The following is an 18,863-nucleotide window of genomic DNA, read 5'->3' on the forward strand; positions in this document are numbered from 1 at the left end:
CAGCAAGCCTCAACTGAGAAAACAGCACAGCACCAGTAACCTTTTGAACTGCTTAAGTCCATATTAACTCCTTGTTCTCAACCACCTGACATCCTGCCCCCAAACACAGAGCAGAAAAACCTGGTTTAGCACCTAATTCAAAACCAAAAAGATGTTGTGCAGATTCTTTAGTCCTAGGACACAGAGCCATTTCCTTCTCTTCTGCTCTCAAGTTCACTCTGTAACATACTCTCATACCAATAGCTGCAAATATAAACTCCATTTTTCTGGTGTTTTGCTCTAGAACAAAATGATGGTTACAACACATGGGAGAAGACACAGTCTCAAACTGTGCCAGGGGAAGTTTAGGCTCGAGGTGAGGAGAAAGTTCTTCACAGAGAGAGTCGCTGGCCATTGGAATGTGCTGCCCGGGGAGGTGGTGGAGTCACCATCCCTGGAGGTGTTCAAGGGGAGATTGGATGTAGCACTTGGTGCCATGGTTTAGTAGTCATGAGGTCTTGGGTGACAGGTTGGACTTGATGATCTTTGAGGTCTTTTCCAACCTTACTGATTCTGTGATTCTAAGAGGTTTTGCACCAATGCTGAGTATTTGCATGAGGGCATACAGGGATTGACTCCAAGGAAAGTATGACAAGATTTTCTTTACGAAGTCACTGTAACAGGATTATTGTTCAATAACATTTCAGGGCAAAGCATGGCATTTGTTTTTCTGTGCAAACAGAAGTCTCTTGGAAGTTTGCATTAAAAAAAAACCCAAAATAGGGATTTCTGGAGACCTGGAGAAACTCAAAATTATTCTAAGCAACTGTGGCAGTTTTGGGCTGATGCCTAGGAGATTTTCCACAGATTGAGTAGAAAGTGCTAGAATGTAAATAAATAACCATTAGATGTAAAGAGAAAGTAATGGTAAGGTCTAAATAATCCCTGTGGTCTGATAACTAACACAAAGTTAATTGTATAAACTAATTTTCTCTCTTTCTTGATTTCTTTGCTCTAGCAGATACTACCTGGCTTGCTGACCTTGGCTGTGTTTCTTTGTTGTGGCTAACTATTGAAAAGCTACTCTCTGCTTTTCTCCTTTCCCTTGTGCTGGTGGGGGGAGAGGGAGAAGCTATTGGTAGCCCCCTGGTTTTTAGAATAGAATAGAATAGAATAGAATAGAATAGAATAGAATAGAATAGAATAGAATAGAATAGAATAGAATAGAATAGAATAGAATAGAATAGAATAGAATAGAATAGAATAGAATAGAATTAACCGGATTGGAAGAGACCTTTGAGATCATCAAGTCCAACCTATCATCCAACACTATCTAATCGACTAAACCATGGCACCAAGTATCCCATCCAGTCTCTTCCTAAACACCTCCAGTGATGGTGACTCCACCACCTCCCTGGGCAGCACACTCCAATGGCCAATCACGCTTTCTATAGAATAGAATAGAACAAACCAGGTTGGAAGAGACCTTCAAGATCATCAAGTCCAACCTATCATCCAACACCACCTAATCAACTAAACCATGCAACCAAGCATCCTATGAAGTACTTCTTCCTAACATACAGCCTAAACTTACCCTGGCACTGCTTGAGACTGTGTCCTCTTGTTCTGGTGCTGGTTGCCTGGGAGAAGAGACCAACACCACCTGGCTACAACCTCCCTTCAGGTAGTTGTAGAGAGCAATAAGGTCTCCCCTGAGCCTCCTCTTCTCCAGGCTAAGCAACCCCAGCTCCCTCAGCCTCTCCTCACAGGGCTGTGCTCCAAACCCCTCCCCAGCTTCGTTGCCCTTCTCGGAACATGCTCCAGCAACTCAACCTCTTTCCTAAACTGAGGGGCCCAGAACTGGACACAGGACTCAAGGTGTGGCCTAACCAGTGCAGTGTACAGGGGCACAATAACCTGACCTCCCTGCTCCTGCTGGCCACACTGTTCCTGATACAGGCCAGGATGCCACTGGCCTTCTTGGCCACCTGGGCACACTGCTGGCTCATGTCCAGCCTACTATCAACCAGTACCCCTGTGTCCAGGGGGGTTCCTGTGCTGTTTATAAATTGTAAATGCATGCAAATATTGTCTATTTTATACATGTTCATTGCATTTCGTATTTCTAGACTGTAAACACAGCTTCCTTTGCTTCCAAGTGAGCTGCTCTGGCAATTTTATTTTGGGGGAAAGTTGTCTCCAAATTAGTTTGGGGGGGGGGGGGGGGGGGGTTTGGGTTAGGGGGGTGTAATTTCATCCCACCACAGCAACCCTCTTTTATGTATGCTGCAATGTTGCTGTTAAACGTGTACCAAATGCAGTGTGCCTCTGTAATATTCAATAAATATTCTGAATGTAAAGATGATAAAAAATGCTGTATCGTATTTTGACATTGATCAAATCTACCTTTGAAAAATTTCCAATCTATTAAATTTTGTCTTTCAACATAAAGGGAAAAAAAAATATGGACTAATCCTTAGCCCTACAAAACTCCTGTGGTACTTAATCAAACATGAAAAGTGCATTCAGCCCACGTGAACCTGGCCCCCAGTCTAAATCAGAGGCCTTAAGAATGCACTGTTCACTGCTGCCCTGTGTTTAATTTCTACTCCCAGTGCAATCTACATTTCCTAACATGTTACTCAGGACCTCCACGGAAAAGGCAGGCCTTATTTAAAAACCATTATCAATAAAAACAACAAAGCCACGTACCCCATCTCTTTCTGCCTTCACCTCATTTTTCCCTTCCTGAGCCAAAGACCAGCATCAAAGCCTAGCTGCCTATTGATCTCAAAAGAGAAGGCATCTGGAACAAAAGCCAAGTGTGCTAGTTCTCATGTCCAGAGATGAAGGCAGGGGAGCTGCCTGCTCAGAGGGTGCTCTCTGCTAATGCAATCAAACCACACAGCTGCAAGGAACTGAGTGATTCAGGTAGAACCTTGGTGAAAACACACAGTGGAGGATGTTCACTGTGATGCCCTCGTTAGATTTATTTGGGGTGGGGTTTTTTTTTGCTAAACAAGTGACCCAAATACATTCCACATAAACACAAGGGAAAACTTTTTCATTGTGACAGAGCACTGGAACAGGTTGCCCAGAGAATAGAATAGAATAGAATAGAATAGAATAGAATAGAATAGAATAGAATAGAATAGACCAGGTTGGAAGAGACCTTCAAGATCATCGTGTCCAACCTATCATCCAACACCACCCAATCAACTAAACCATGGCACCAAGCACCCTATCAAGCCTCGTCCTGAACACCCCCAGCGATGGTGACCCCACCACCTCCTCAGGCAGCCCATTCCAATGGGCAATCACACTTTCTGTGTAAAACTTCCTCCTAACCTCCAGCCTAAACCTCCCCTGATGCAGCCTGAGACTGTGTCCTCTTGTTCTGGTACTGGTTGCCTGGGAGAAGAGACCAACCCCTGCCTGACTACAACCCCCCCTCAGGTAGTTGTAGACAGCAATAAGGTCATCCCTGAGTCTCCTCTTCTCCAGAAGTTGTGGAGTCTCCTTCTCTGGAGATGTTCACAAGCCACTTGGATGCATTCCTATGTGACCTACTCTATGTGATCCTGCTCTGGCAGAGGGGTTGGACTGGATGATTATTCGAAGTCCCTTCCAACCCCTAATGTTCTGTGATTCTGTGTGATTTAGGATAAAGGCCTGCAGCATTTCAGGATGCTGCTGTGACCAGCTGAGGATACTTTGCAGTTGAATCTGACATCGAGATCATATCCAGTATTCCTCACGTATACCATCGCAGAAATGGCCACTGGGTGACACCCAGCAGATGCTGGCATTTTAGCCAGGAGCAACAGAGGAGCAGCTGCTTCACATTGTGAAATCTGATTTGGAAAATAGACCAAACCAGCTGCCATCAGTTCCCTTATCCTGCAAGTAATGTTCTTTAAAATACTTTCCATGTATAATTTACAGCTCCTAGAGCTTTCTGGCAAAGAAGAGAAAACAAGCCCTAACATTCTGCAGCCTGACTGAAGCTGAAAAAAATCACTTTTTTAATAGCAATTTAGAATCATTAATGAATGTAGTAGAGCACTTACTTGCAATTGTTGTGACATTCTTAAATCAGATGGTATAAATGTGAAGAACTAATGATTTAACTAGGTTGGGTTTTTTTTCCCAGTACAAAATTCAGTAGGATCACTGCAGTCCCACAGCTGAAGAACTGTAGCATCCCAGAAGTCAAACACATGCTCAGATCGTCATAAATTCTTCAGAAGAAAAGATTAATGAAAGCCTTTTAATAAAAACTCAATAGTGTAAAAAGATCTCTACATGTCTGGAGCATTATCCAGAGGAAAGTGATTCTCCCCCTCTGATACACTACAATGAGACTCCACCTGGAGTACTGTGTCTAGTTCTGGAGCCCCTGTTACAGGAAGGATCTGGAGGTGCTGGAATGTGTCCAGAGAAGGGCCATGAGGGTGATCAGAGGGCTGGAGCTCCTCTCCTATGAGGACAGACTAAGGGAGTTGGGGCTGTTCAGTCTAGAGAAGAGAAAGCTCCAAGGAGACCTTATTGTGGCCTTTCCAGGATCTTAAGTGGGCTACAAGAAAGCTGGGGAGGGACTTTTCAGGGTGTCACAGAGTGACAGACTAGGGGAAATGGAACAAAACTGGAAGTGGGTAGATTCAGATGGGATGTTAGGAAGAAGTTCTTCCCTATGAGGGTGGTGAGACACTGGAACAGATTGCCCAGGGAGGTGGTGGAAGCCTCATGCCTGGAGATTTTTAAGTCCAGGCTGGACTTTTAAGTCCAGGTTGCTCCAAGCAACCTGATGTAGTGTGAGGTGTCCCTGCCCATGACATTGGGGCTGGAACTGGATGATCCTTGGGTCCTTCCAACCCAGACAATTCTATCATTATGCCTGGCCACATAGGTTTTCAGATGACTCCAGGGTATAATGAATAAATCACTAACAAGGCAGGTTTTCTGCACTGCAACTACTGAAAGAGGCTAAAAATGTTTTGAAATGAATTTTAAAATCCATTAATTTTAACAGCACAGGACCAAAGTAAATGTAAGCAAGAGGACTTGCTAAATCTGAAGATTCTGAGAGTTCATTAAAGCATGTGAAATAAAAGATTACTGTGAGAAACACAGTATCTCAGAGACTTGGATCCCAAGTGTTTTCTATTTTTAAGTCTGGAATCACAAATCCAGATGACATCTAGGCAAAAAAAAATAAGCTGGTTAAGCATTCTCCTATGGAGACAGACTGAGAGTTGGGGTTATTCAGTCTGGAGAAGAGAAGGCTCCAAGGAGACCTTATTGTGGTCTTCCAGTATCTGAAGGGGGCCTACAAGAAAGCTGGGGAGGGACTTTTGAGGGTGTCAGGGAGTGATAGAATTAGGGGGAATGGAACAAAACTGGAAGGGGTAGATTCAGATTGGATGTTGGGAAGAAGTTCTTCCCCATGAGGGTGGTGAGACACTGGCACAGGTTGCCCAGGGAGGTGGTGGAAGCCTCATCCCTGGAGGTTTTGAAGGCCAGGCTGGATGTGGCTCCAAGCAGCCTGCTGTAGTGTGAGGTGTCCCTGCCCATGGCAAGGGGACTGGAAATAGGTATCTTTGAGGTCCCTTTCAACCCTGTCAACTCTGTGATTTTCTAGGTTTGTACAGAATCCACAATTAATGCAATATACAAAATAATACATAAATATACAACATATGCACTAACAACAGCAGTACAGTGTGTTAAAGATATGTGGCAGCTAATGGCTTATTAAAAAAGCCTTCTTTCCCCCTGCATTTTTCCTCAATATGCTTTCAGATTTGCAGACTTTTCTGTAACCACCACACACATTTCAGTTTATTTAACAGACATAGATCAGCTTGCTCCTATTCACAGGTTTTCCAAAAAGAAAATCACAACTCCTCTGCATGTTTTCTGGGTCAGAGCTCTCTCCCAAGCAAGAGCAATGATTCCAAATACCTTTTCCGTTATGGTCTTAAAAAAATATGGGAAACGGCAGAAGAAAATACAAAGGGAAAAAAAGGGGGATATGAGTGTGGGGGAAAGGGGGGAGAATAGGGAAATACACGGGGGGGGGGAAGAAAAAAAGGGAGGAAAAGTAGGAAAAAAGGGGGGGAAAGTAGAAAAAAAAGGGGGGGAAAGTAGAAAACAGGAAAGAAGGGGGAAAGGGGGGGAATAGGAAAAAAAGAAACAAGACAAAAAGCAATAAAAGCGTAAAAATGGTGAAAAAAATCTACTCAGCAGTGGACAATAATCACACTAATTATAATAAATTTGATTTTACAGTATCATTTAACTAAGTATTTGCAGAAATAATATATTTTATGATTCTTTTATAATTCTAGAATAAAAACCCAAATATGTTGGTCTCATCTCCCAGGCAGCCAGCACCAGAACAAGAGGGCACAGTCTCAGGCTGCGCCAGGGGAGGTTTAGGCTGGAGGTTAGGAAGAAGTTCTATACAGAGAGAGTGATTGCCCATTGGAATGGGCTGCCCAGGGAGGTGGTGGAGTCACCATCATTGGAGGTGTTCAAGAGGAGACTTGATGGGGTGCTTGGTGCCATGGGTTAGTTGTTTAGGTGGGTTGGATTGGTTTATGGGTTGGACATGATGATCTTGAAGGTCTCTTCCAACCTGGTCTATTCTATTCTACTCTATTCCATTCCATTCTATTCTATTCTATTCTATTCTATTCTATTCTATTCTATTCTATTCTATTCTATTCTATTCTATTCCATTCCATTCCATTCCATTCCATTCCATTCCATTCCATTCCTGTCCTATTCTATTCTATTTCTGTTCTAGCAGTATTTAACATTGCCTTTATTAAAATCTGCATAGCTCATTTTCAACAAACCTTGCCAGCAATCGCTTTCCAGTAGCCTTTTAGGCTTGCTACAGACCAGCAAGTAGATGAATGGATAACTTTGGCAGTAAAATCCACCAAATTCTGAAACCAAGTTAGCCAACTAAGTGATATTTCTCTCACTGTGTCCAAAGCATAATGTTTGAAACAGGTAGCTTTCTGCTTTTGCACTAAGCTAAATCCCAATTTCAGAAGAAGAAATATCAAAGTAACACCGTGCTGGAGATAAAACAGTGAAGAATTTCCTTTTGCAAGAGCCAGTGTAGACATTCTTGCCCACAATTATTAGCAAGACCTAAAAGAGTAAGGGATTAGGAGAAAAATATCTCTTGACTCTGTTTTTTAAGCTCTGTTCCTCTCTTCTATACTCCCCCAGTTCTATAAAGACGACCTACCAGATAACTATGATCTATTATAATTACAGAAGTTCTCTATGCAATTAGAACAGAATAAACCGGGTAGGAAGAGACTGTCAAGATCATCGCGTCCAACCCATCAACCAATCCAACACCACCTAAACAACTAACCCATGGCACCAAGCACCCCATCAAGTCTCCTCCTGAACACCTCCAGTGATGGTGACTCCACCACCTCCCCAGGCAGCCCATTCCAATGGGCAATCACTCTCTCTGTATAGAACTTCTTCCTAACCTCCAGCCTAAGCCTCCCCTGGTGCAGCCTGAGACTGTGTCCTCTTGTTCTGGTGCTGGCTGCCTGGGAGATGAGACCAATCTCTGCCTGTCTACAACCTCTCTTCAGGTAGTTGTAGAGAGCAATAAGGTCACCCCTGAGTCTCCTCCTCTCCAGGCTAAGCAACCCCAGCTCCCTCAGTCTCTCCTCATAGGGCTTGTGTTCCAAACCCCTCACCAACTTTGTTGCTCTTCTCTGGACTCGTTCCAGCAAGTCAACCTCCTTCCTAAACTGAGGAGCCCAGAACTGGACACAGGACTCGAGGTGCGGCCTAACCAGTGCAGTGTACAGGGGCAGAATGACCTCCCTGCTCCTGCTGGCCACACTGTTCCTGATGCAGGCCAGGATGCCATTGGCCCTCTTGGCCACCTGGGCACACTACAGTCTCATGTTCAGCCTACCATCAACCAGTACCCCCAGGTCCCTCTCTACCTGGCCGCACTCCAGCCACTCTGACCCCAGCCTGTAGCTCTGCATGGGGTTGTTGTGGCCAATGCACAGAACCCGGCAATTGGATGTGTTCAATCTCATGCCCTTGGACTCTGCCCATCTGTCCAGCCTGTCGAGGTCCCTCTGCAGAGCCTCTCTACCCTCCAGCAGATCAACTCCTGCCCCCAGCTTGGTGTCGTCAGCAAACTTCCTGATGAAGGACTCGACGCCCTCATCCAGATCATCAATAAAGATGTCTATTTCTGGAGACACAATCAGCATCCCTTGGGGACACAATCAGCATCCCTTGGTAATCCAGAAATCCAGTTATGTAAATAAAATCACTCAAAAAAAACCACCCCACAACACATAAATCTCAGAGAACTTTGGTAACTTTGCAATTAAACAAGCACATTAGCTAAACAGATGCCACGAGTGACTCAGACGTCCTCAGCGCTGGCACCACTGTGGGCGTCAACGAAGCGGCAGTTAACTGCACTTGCACACGGCAGTGGGTCTGAGGTCTCATATTGCATTTTTAAGCCATTTCCAGGCTGATATTTTTTACAGTGGTGCACAAAGACTAGTGATTGCTAATGCAGAAAGAAGATGTGTTTCTGGAATTGCCCAGAGAGAAAAAAAGGTTCACAAATTCTGCGGATACCAAAATGCTGTCTCCTTGCCTCTAGAGGAAATAAAGAGACAAGGAATCAGTAAAATAAATCAGCTGCATGATCTTGAAATTAAAGGCAGCAGTCTTTAGCTTCCTTCAACTAAGCAGGCTCTCAGTATGCCTTATTGGCATGAAACTGGAGTAGAGACACTGCAGGATTAGGAGGAGAGAGGTAGTTCTAAGCACGAGAGGCAGGGATCTCGTGAAGAGAGTCCAACAGAGAGCTATGAGGGTGATTGGGAGCCTTGAACATCTCTCCTTATAAAGAAAGACTGAGAGACCTGGGGCTGTTTAGTCTTGAGAAGGCTGAGAGGGGATCTGTCCATGTCTATAAATATCTGAGGGGTGGGTGTCAAGATGAAGGTGACAGTCTCTTTTTCATGGTGCCCAGTTGATAAGGAAAGGAACAAGCTGGAACACAGGAGGTTCCACCTCAACATGAGGAGAAATTTCTTTATGGTGAGGGTGAGAGAGCACTGGAACAGGCTGCCCAGAGAGGCTGTGGAGTCTCTTTCTCTGGAGACTTTCAAAACCCACCTTGATGTGTTCCTGTGCAGCATGCCCTAGGTGGCCCTGCTTCGGCAGGGGAGTTGGACTGGATGATTTTTCGAGGTCCCTTCCAACCCCTGACATTCTGTGATTCTGTGATTCACATCATGTCAAGTGCAAAACCTCTACCTGCACCAACCTCTAATATTACCAAAATTATACCCACGTGAGAAGTTGGTCAGGGATCACAGCACTGGTGGAAGTCTTCCCTAGAGGATATTTAGTCTCTCTGTGCTCCAGTCTCTCTGTGCAACACTAGGAAGGTCACCAAGAGCTGGTGTCCAAAAGACTTCAAGCAATTACAGATTGACATTGGGGTTTGATCTAGCTGTTCAAGCACAGGAACTCTGTGACATGTGAGACACTCCAAGGTGTCCACAGCATGTGTACAAAACTGGCAGACACAATGAGGACCTGCAGGACAAACAAGCTACCTGGTGGCCCGGAGGGGTATGACACTGAACCCCAATGTTTAAGCAACTGGATTGTGCCTGTGGGGACATTTCTTACATAATGGTCTAGTCTCCACATAAAAAGGGGGAAAATTCTACTCTGCAAGAGTTTTAAAGACCATGAAGAGGCCAGACTGATGGAGAACGCAGTAACAGACACTGGATATATTTATCATACTGAAAAGACATGGGGAAACAATGCTCTTGCCATAGAAGATACTTCACTTGAGGTACTCTGTATTTATTTTTAAACAGACCATTTAATCTGCCAGCCACCTGTAATAACTTCCCTCTAACACACACTCATACACTTGTTCCATATTCTCTGCTAAGGATCAGGAATCTCAGGTGGAAGCAGGTGGAGTTCAGGTGGGATACTCTGAGTAAAGCACAGCAGTGTCACTGCCTGGTAGGAGTAAAGTACCAGGGAGGGATGAACCACTGAGGCGCCCTATCCAATTAGCCAAGCTGACAGTGAAAGTTTTCCTGAGAGTTAGAATCTAGGTAGAAGTAATTCTTGTAATGGGAAAGAGACCTAGGTGGGATAAGAGGCACAGATATCTTAACACGTTCTGATGTGAACTGCAGCCAAAAATGTGGTATTTTACTTTACTAGAGTTTCCAAAGGAAAAAAAAAATAAATAGATTGAGAAACTGCTGCTTCTGATGGCCTGGAAAACTACTACACTTCTGCAGCAACAATATGAAGCTTGTTGAAGGATGACACTTGCACAAATTACTCAACTAAATCAGCGTTCACTCCGTTTACAGTTGCACCAGCTAACTTCTGCTGAGAATCCCGCCCACCCTCTGCTGGAGCTATAAAAGAGGAACTGAGATTGCCCAGGCCTTTTCCATTTGAAAAAGCCCTTCTTAAAATAGTTCAGAAGAGCTTGAGAACAGCATGTTCTTCACTTGTTGGGTTTTGAATGACTGCAGCAAGTCTGGGACATAGCTGAGCGTTATTAGTCCGTGAATACACCCAATTCTGAGCTGCGGAATCAGTTTTGGTACAAGAGACATATTAAAAATACCATAAATATTCTCCCAGATCTTGTCCCACAAACCCAAAACAATAACCTTCCCTCTCTGTGCTGTGCTTGCAGATCTCATTACTTTTTGTTTTCTTTAAGGGATGACTGAGGTTTTATTTCTTCAAGGCTCCTCTGCTGATCTTTCTCTAAGGCCTCTCTCTACAAACAATATCAGTCCCCTTTCTACAAATAAACTGTGTGTGATTGTGGCCCATCTATCCTGCTAGCATTTTGCCTCACTGGCAGATGGACTTGTCCTCATGCCACTCACTGTGGCTGAAAAGTTTGTGGAGCATGTATTTGCAACATTTCCAGCAATCAGATATCATTTAACCACCAAATAAATCAGCAGAAAAGGGAAGAAGGAGGAGCGAGGCATGAAATAACAAAACAAAGAAGGATTGCTTCTTCACATTCTTTCTGTGTGAAATTGTTTATGAGGATATTCATACCAGGAGTGAATTAATTAACCTGGTCCCACTTACCCAATGGAATATACAGAAGCAGATGCTTTCTACCCAGCCTCCTTTCCTCCATCTCAAGAGTTGCCTGGATATGGCAACTGAAGGAGTCACAAATGTGCACACAACAGCCTGTCTCATAAACTATACTACAGCTTAGTTCCCCTTTGGCCCCTACATAGGCAGGCAAGGACAAATCCAAGAAGTGTACCCCAGTAAGCACCACAGCCTGGGGAAGCATTGAGGGTTCCTTGACTCACTTCCTACAGTTAGCATCATCCATGAGAATTTAAACATTGCAAGCAATACTAGTCCAGGGAACTCCTTGAAAGAGTCCAGGACAGAGAAAGATGTTGAAGAGAGTAGAACATCTCCCTTATGAGGAAAAGCTGAGGGAGCTGGGGCTCTTTAGCTTGGAGAAGAGGAGACTGGAAGGCAATCTCACAAATGTTCATAAAGTTGTGATGAGCAAGCGTAAGGAGGATGGAGCCAGGCTCTTATGGGTGATGTCCAATGATAGGACAATCACCTCCCTGCTTCTGCTGGACGCAGCATTTCTGATCCCAGCCAGGATGCCACTGGCTTTCTTGGCCAGCTGGGCACACTGCTTGCTCATATTCAGGTGCTTATCCATTCAAACCCCCAGGTCCCTTTCTGCCAGACATCTTTCCCAGTGATCTTCACTAGGAAGGTAATATTCACTGAACATTGTAAGGAACAGGTAGTCATAGACTTGAAAAATTGCCTCTGGCTTAAGTCCCCCTGAGTAACAAATTGTCTAAAGAGAAAGACCTTCACCAAGGCTACCATAGGAGGGAGTTATTGCAGCAGCATTTCTCCTTACAGGCTTTCTGACAGCCACTTGAACTTGAACAATATGGAACATACAGGCATGATTTAAGTCGTGGTCTTGCACCACTACAGTGCAGAAGAGGACAGAGGCACCAAGGTTCTTGTACTCAGACTCTGTGCTTGAGCCATGGTCTGGTCCCACCACTTCCTTGATGATGCACAGCTATAAGCACCTTTTATGTCGACTTCTCGCCAGTGTATCCTTGTGCCACAAGTGAGGGCTGTTTGACTCACAAATTGAATTCTGTTCTAAGGTAGCCTACTCAATGAAAACACCTATTTAAATATTTGTGTGGTTTTATTTTCTGGATGTATTACTTTTACAGTTGGGTCTCAAAGCTAGATAAACTCTGCGTACCACAAAACACTCTTTTAAAGTAACACATGATGTGAAATGAAAAGCCTGCTACCATCTGTGAATAATGTAATCAGGCAAATGAGGAATAATGACTACATCATGGGAAGTAAGGACAGAACATATTGAATTACCATTGTCAGCAGCTTGGTTTATAGCTTGCAAACTTGAGAAGAGAACAGCACAGAAAAAAAGAGTGGGGAAGGATTTAATTAAAATCATAGAATCAACCAGGTTGGAAAAGATCTCAGAGATCATCAAGCCCAACCTCTCATCCAACACCTCCTGACATGGCTCCAAGTGCCACATCCAAGCCCCTCTTGAACACCTCTAGGGATGGGGACTCCACCACCTCCCTGGGCAGCACATTCCAATGGCCAATTCCTCTTGCTGGGAAGAACTTTCTCCTCACCTCCAGCCTCAACCTCCCCTGGCACAGCTTGAGACTGTGTCCCCTTGTTCTGGTGCTGGTTGCCTGGGAGAAGAGACCAACCCCTTTCTGTCTACAACCTCCTTTCAGGTAGTTGTAGAGGGCAATGAGGTCACCCCTGAGCCTTCTCTTCTCCAGGCTAAACAATCCCAGCTCCCTCAGCCTCTCCTCACAGGGCTGTGCTCCAGACCCTTCCCCAGCTTTGTTTCCCCTCTCTGGACACCTTCAAGTCTCTCAATGTCCTTCTAGAGCTGAGGAGCCCAGAGCTGGACACAGGACTCAAGGTGTGGCCATGTGCCCTCATTCTGTCATTCCATGCCTTTGTTCACCTCCAGCACCAAGCAAGGAACAGGGCAAGAGGCCAAAGCTCTGGCTCCAGGTGGGGCCAGAAGGCACCTACCCAGCTGAGCCTGGAAGAGGAGGTAGGTGTCTGGGTTGCGGATGGTGGCAGCCATGTAGACCTCAGGAGGTTTGCCATCTGCTCTGCAAGTGGAGAGCTTCTGCAGCATATGTATTCTATGTATTCTATCTCTGGATCATAGATGCTGCAATGATGACCTCAGGCTGAATATGAGTACAGAAGAGAGCATAAATGATATGTGATAATACTTTTCAAGAGTCCACCACTATGATTTGCATCTTGAAGTGAAACTGATAACTTACCATCAACATGCACAGAAAGTTTCAGTGATACAGGTTGCTTTTATGCAACACAAGTCCACGGGGCTTAGCTTGTACCAGAGCAATTCCTCCCAGCTCTTTGGGGTTGCAGTAGATGGGCAAGGAAATAACTTACAGAAATGATACCAGATTCTTTCCATTTTCTAAAAGTTTCCTAGAGGTTCACAGCCCAGAGGTGCAAGTCAGAATTGACCCTCAGTGTGCAGTGCCTTGCACTGGGGATGGTCTGCAGCAGAAAAGCAAGCTGGCAGGATGCTGTTCTTGGAGTAGCTTTTGGGTAAGAAGTAACCCTAGTAGAGGGTTCTGATTTGTGAAAGTGAAGAGGTTTTCAAAATAAGGAAAAAAAATTCTGGCCCTTTAAATTGACTTGTTTTTGTTGTTTTGTTTTGTCTTGTTTTCCCCATCAGACAAGGAAACTCAAGTCCTTGTTATTACAAAGGTGCTTTTTTCCACTCTCCCTTCATTTCTGGTTCCATCTCCACTCTACAGCTTTTCCCCTCAAGCTTTTCTGTAATCCCTTCACTGCTGTACATGAATACCTCTTGGCCATTGATATATTTTCCTTCACATCAGCACAGGCCAAGTAGGAATGAAATAGAAACTGGAATAAAAAAGATAAGATATTTCTGCTGGTCGATGGTAGGCTGAACATGAGCCTGCAGTGTGCCCAGGCAGCCAAGAGGGCCAATGGCATCCTGGCCTGCATCAAGAACAGTGTGGCCAGCAGGAGCAGGGAGGTCATTCTGCCCCTGTACACTGCACTGGTTAGGCCGCACCTTGAGTCCTGTGTCCAGTTCTGGGCCCCTCAGTTTAGGAAGGAGGTTGACTTGCTGGAGTGTGTCCAGAGAAGGGCAACAAAGTTGGTGAGGGGCTTGGAACACAGCCCTGTGAGGAGAGACTGATGGAGCTGGGGTTGCTTAGCCTGGAGAGGAAGAGACTCAGGGGTGACCTTATTGCTCGCTACAATACCTGAAAGGAGGTTGTAGACAGGCAGAGCTTGGTCTCTTCTCCCAGGCAGCCAGTACCAGAACAAGAGGACACAGTCTCAGGCTGCGCCAGGGGAGGTTTAGGCTGGAGGTTAGGAAGAAGTCCTATACAGAGAGAGTGATTGCCCATTGGAATGGGCTGCCTGGAGAGGTGGTGGAGTCACCATCATTGGAGGTGTTCAGGAGGAGACTTGATGGGGTGCTTGGTGCCATGGGTTAGTTGTTTAGGTGGTGTTGGATTGGTTGATGGGTTGGATGCGATGATCTTGAAGGTCTCTTCCAACCTGGTCTATTCTATTCTACTCCTATTCTATTCTACTCCATTCTACACAGGAAGCTTTGGTGGATCAATCCTAGCTACCAAAGACTTGTTTAGCAGTCTCCCCTCTCAATGTTTCCTCTGTAAACAGAGATATTTAAGAACAACTTGTCATTTGGAAAAACCTACTTGCCTGTATAACATATTTTTATGATCCATTTCTCCATAGGGCAGAAACCTAACACATGTTTCAGGAGTCCAGTTTGATTTACGTCCTCCAGTGATGAAAATAACTGTCCCTTTCCCCCCTCCTCACCTTATAAAACATTCCTTCCATTTCTAATATCCCTGTTTGCCTAAGTTACCACACTGACAGAACAGCAAGGAACACCTGGTAATGTCCACAGAAATTATAGCACCTGCCCCTCAGACAGGACAGCTGCTGGCACCGGTAATAAATAAATAAACAGATAAATGTATACACATGTAAATAAATAAAAGCTGTTCAGGGGATTTATGTCAACAGAAATCCAGATATTTTCCATATGCTTTTGCCTTCCCACATCTGGGAAAAATCACATTATCCTAGTTCCATTCTGCCATGATAGTTCACTGGATAATGTACCAAAAGCTTTTAATCTTTTAGCTTAAACCGCTGTGGGGTTTGGTTGGTTGGGGGTTTTTTAACGTCTTGACTCTTTCATAAATAACTGTTTTTCATGAGAGGAACTATCTGGAGTGAATAACTGGAGGCTGATAAGAGGAAAATATTGTGGCTGATGAAACTATAGTTTCATATGACATGCTTTCTTATAAAGCATTTTCTTTATTAGGTATCCCAAAATTTACTGTATAAAGGTGAAACGTCAACAGAAAATGCCATCAATGATGCTGCATCAGCTTATGAAAATCTACATTTTCAAAATTCACCACCACTGAAGTTGATGTGCACATTGATTCTCTTGGAGCGTGTCCAGAGAAGGGCCACAAGGATGATCAGAGGGCTGGAGCTCCTCTCCTGTGGAGACAGACTGAGGGAGTTGGGGTTCAGTCTGGAGAAGAGAAGGCTCCGAGGAGACCTTATTGTGACCTCCCAGTATCTTAAGGGAGCCTAGAAGAAAGCTGGGGAGGGACTTTTGAGGGTGTCAGGTAGTGATAGGACTAGGGGGAATGGAACAAAACTGGAAGTGGCTAGATTCAGATTGGATGTTAGGAAGAAGTTCTTCCCCATGAGGGTGGTGAGGCACTGGAACAGGTTGTCCAGGGAGGTGGTGGAAGCCTCATCCCCCGAGTTTTTTAAGCCAGGTGGATGTGAGCAACCTGATGTAGTGTGAGGTGGCAGAGGGGCTGGAACTAGATGATCCTTGAGGTACCTTCCAACCCTAACAATTCTATGATTCTAAGTCAGTGAAAATCTTGCACAAAATACACTGCTCTGTGCAGCTGCCTACTCCTGCTTTTGCCAGGCAGTGCTGCTAAAGCCTGGCTGTCATTTCTATTAGCATCTGGCTTCTCTGGAGAGCTATGTAGTTGAAAGGGATCTAAAATAGGTGTTTAACATAGTTTTCCAACATGAAAATACATGTCATCACCTCAAAAGCCTGTCCTTAAATTTGTCTCATTAGAAGTACATGACAGCCTTGTGCTTTATGACGCTCATGGTTATATTCATCTTTGAGATGAATAGTCCATGGTACTAATCATGACAACAGACTTCCCTAGAACTTCTTCCATTCTCAGAATTGCTTAGGCAGTGCTAAATAGGAAAGCCTGTCAGGAGCACCATGGCAATACCTAACAATAAATATGCCTAGTCTAAAATGTGAGAGACCAAACACACATCTAAGATTAGCGAAGCAAATACTCCCTCTGTGAAACAGCCAGAAGAAGGCTAAGTTAAAAGAGAAAAAAACCATCAGAGAAACTTTCACAAGGAAAAGATAACTAGCATTTAACCAAGGTATAGAATTACCTAGATCACCAGAACAGCTGGCAAGGGAAACTAATACACAATAGTGATCTGCATCTCTTAACAGTCAGACACATCGCACCAGAATCAACTGCAAGTCCTGAGTCCGCCAGCAGCATGCTAAACACAAATCCGAATTTAGGAACATAAGAAATTATTGAGCAAGTGGACTTGGTTTTGACTTAACTACATCACTTTTCCCTTCACCTCAGAAGACTAGTATCTTAACACAGATGTCACACTACCACCAAAACAAGTAAACCATGCAAAGTTTGAACTATAATTTTTAAATGCTCCACTTTAAACATGAAATAAGCAACACCACTGAAGGTCATGACAGATTTAGCTGAGAACAAAGTGATCTTTCAGAAGGTCAGGCAAACACATATTGCTCAAAATTATAGTTTCAGAGATGTTTAAAAAGAGCATGTCAACCAGACCTTCAAACACAATGTTCTTGGCTGGTGATTTCCTTCAGTACGAAGAACTGTGGTTAATTTTCATGAAAGGGCAAGTTAGAGAATGCATTCAGTTAGAAAGTGTGGTCCACAGAGCTAATTCTAAGGTTCTGATTCTTCTTTTAGGAAGGTGAAAATGCATGTTTTGTCTGACAGGGAATAGTCAAGACAAGACAAACACTTTACAGAGTAAAGCCAAATCAGCAGCTTCCATAGCAAGATAATGAACAAGCATCAACCAGCTGAGGGTGATAGGGAAGAGTGCAGTAACACATGATGGAACACACACTTCAGGCACAGAAATTATAACTACCTTGCTTGCCCAAGTATCTTTTGTACAGAAACCAGGGCAGGAAGAGCAGGGGTTGTGCACATCCAGGTGAGATCCCAACACAGAGACAAAGTGCAGGTGAGGCACAAGCCAAGACTGAGGAACTGGAAAATATGTCCAGGTCCCACAGCTCAACCCCAGCTTTGTGATGCAGAAAACACAGTCTGCTAAGAATCCTGGCACTTGGGCTAATTTTAGTATACAGATTGAATGCAGGACTAGAACTCCAAATTTTTAACAAACAAGGAAAACACAAGCAAATGTGTTCTTTGACATGTGAGAACTACTTTATGCATCATGTTCTAACCATAAATTTAACTACTTTCTGTATAGGAGAAAACACAGCAAGAGAAAGAGATTGCTTGGTATAGGTCCATACCATGACATTTAAAAACAAAACATTAAAAGCTTAGTTGTGTTGGGGTTTTGGTGGAGGCACCAGCAGGATGTGTCACGTATGATAGCTTCTTTCAGGCTGCTGACATCTCACATATGAAATCACAGAGAAATTCACATAGGCACAGGGCCAGCAATAGAAAAGTATTAGGCAAATACTTAGCAATCCAGAAATGAAGTTTCAAAGACTAGTTCACCCATCTCAAGATGAGTTTTACCACTCATACTGTGAATTCATAAAATGGCAATGTATAAACTTACACAATGCTATGCTCAAAATAAAAATGATCAGGAAGCTAACCACTCTGTCTTCCTTTCATAAGCTACTGGCCTTTGTTTGCCCCAAGTTCAGAGCAGAATTCACCAGTGAATAGCACACAGATATCACATACCTTGAAGTCACAGCTTCCATGAATTCATCAAGAAGATCATCATAGGCTTGACCTCTGATTCTCTTGTGTCTCAGCCCAATATACAAAGGATCTTTCAGCAATGCCTGTTAAAAAAAAAAATAATGTTTGAACTATTCCATGAGCAACTTATCCTGGTACACTCGACGTTAATAAGAAGGGGACAACAATACAGCGTTTGAGGATTAACCCAAGCATATGAAGTATACATCCATTGATCCACCTCTCTATAAAGACTGAAGAAATGCAACAAAGAGATTAAAGAAACACCCTTTTGTATCAAGGGAAAGGGATACCTTGGTCTCAAAGGAAGTGTATTGTTTCCAAGTGAAAAAGTGAAAGTTTATTCTGGGAAGTCAGGTTTCAAAAGTATCTCTCGAAGCTTTAGTTAGGACTTTTCTCTTTTCCCTTTACATCCTGACAGTGCTCTTGACATTTCACAAAAGCTGTTTTCTTTACTTTTATCATCATGCTTCACAGATCTCACCCAGAGTCCATCGTTTCAACTGTGTTGATGAGCTGATATGCAGAAAATGTGCTGCCTTCTGAAATTCAATAAGCCAAAACATAACCAAGCCTTTGACCTTTTCCTTCCAA

General features: G+C 43.9%; 1 protein-coding gene across 1 annotated transcript in view; it reads right to left on the reverse strand.

The window, feature by feature from the left end:
- The window catches only part of ME1 (malic enzyme 1), a 221,716-nt gene that overhangs the window by 80,895 nt on the left and 121,958 nt on the right, over positions 1–18,863 (reverse strand). The window contains exon 6 of the mRNA XM_054162557.1: positions 18,249–18,352. Within this exon, the coding sequence (XP_054018532.1) occupies positions 18,249–18,352 (104 nt within the window). The remainder of the gene's footprint in view (positions 1–18,248; positions 18,353–18,863) is intronic.

The sequence above is a fragment of the Dryobates pubescens genome, chromosome 6 (assembly GCF_014839835.1).
Source record: "Dryobates pubescens isolate bDryPub1 chromosome 6, bDryPub1.pri, whole genome shotgun sequence".
Taxonomy (NCBI): Eukaryota; Metazoa; Chordata; class Aves; order Piciformes; family Picidae; genus Dryobates; species Dryobates pubescens.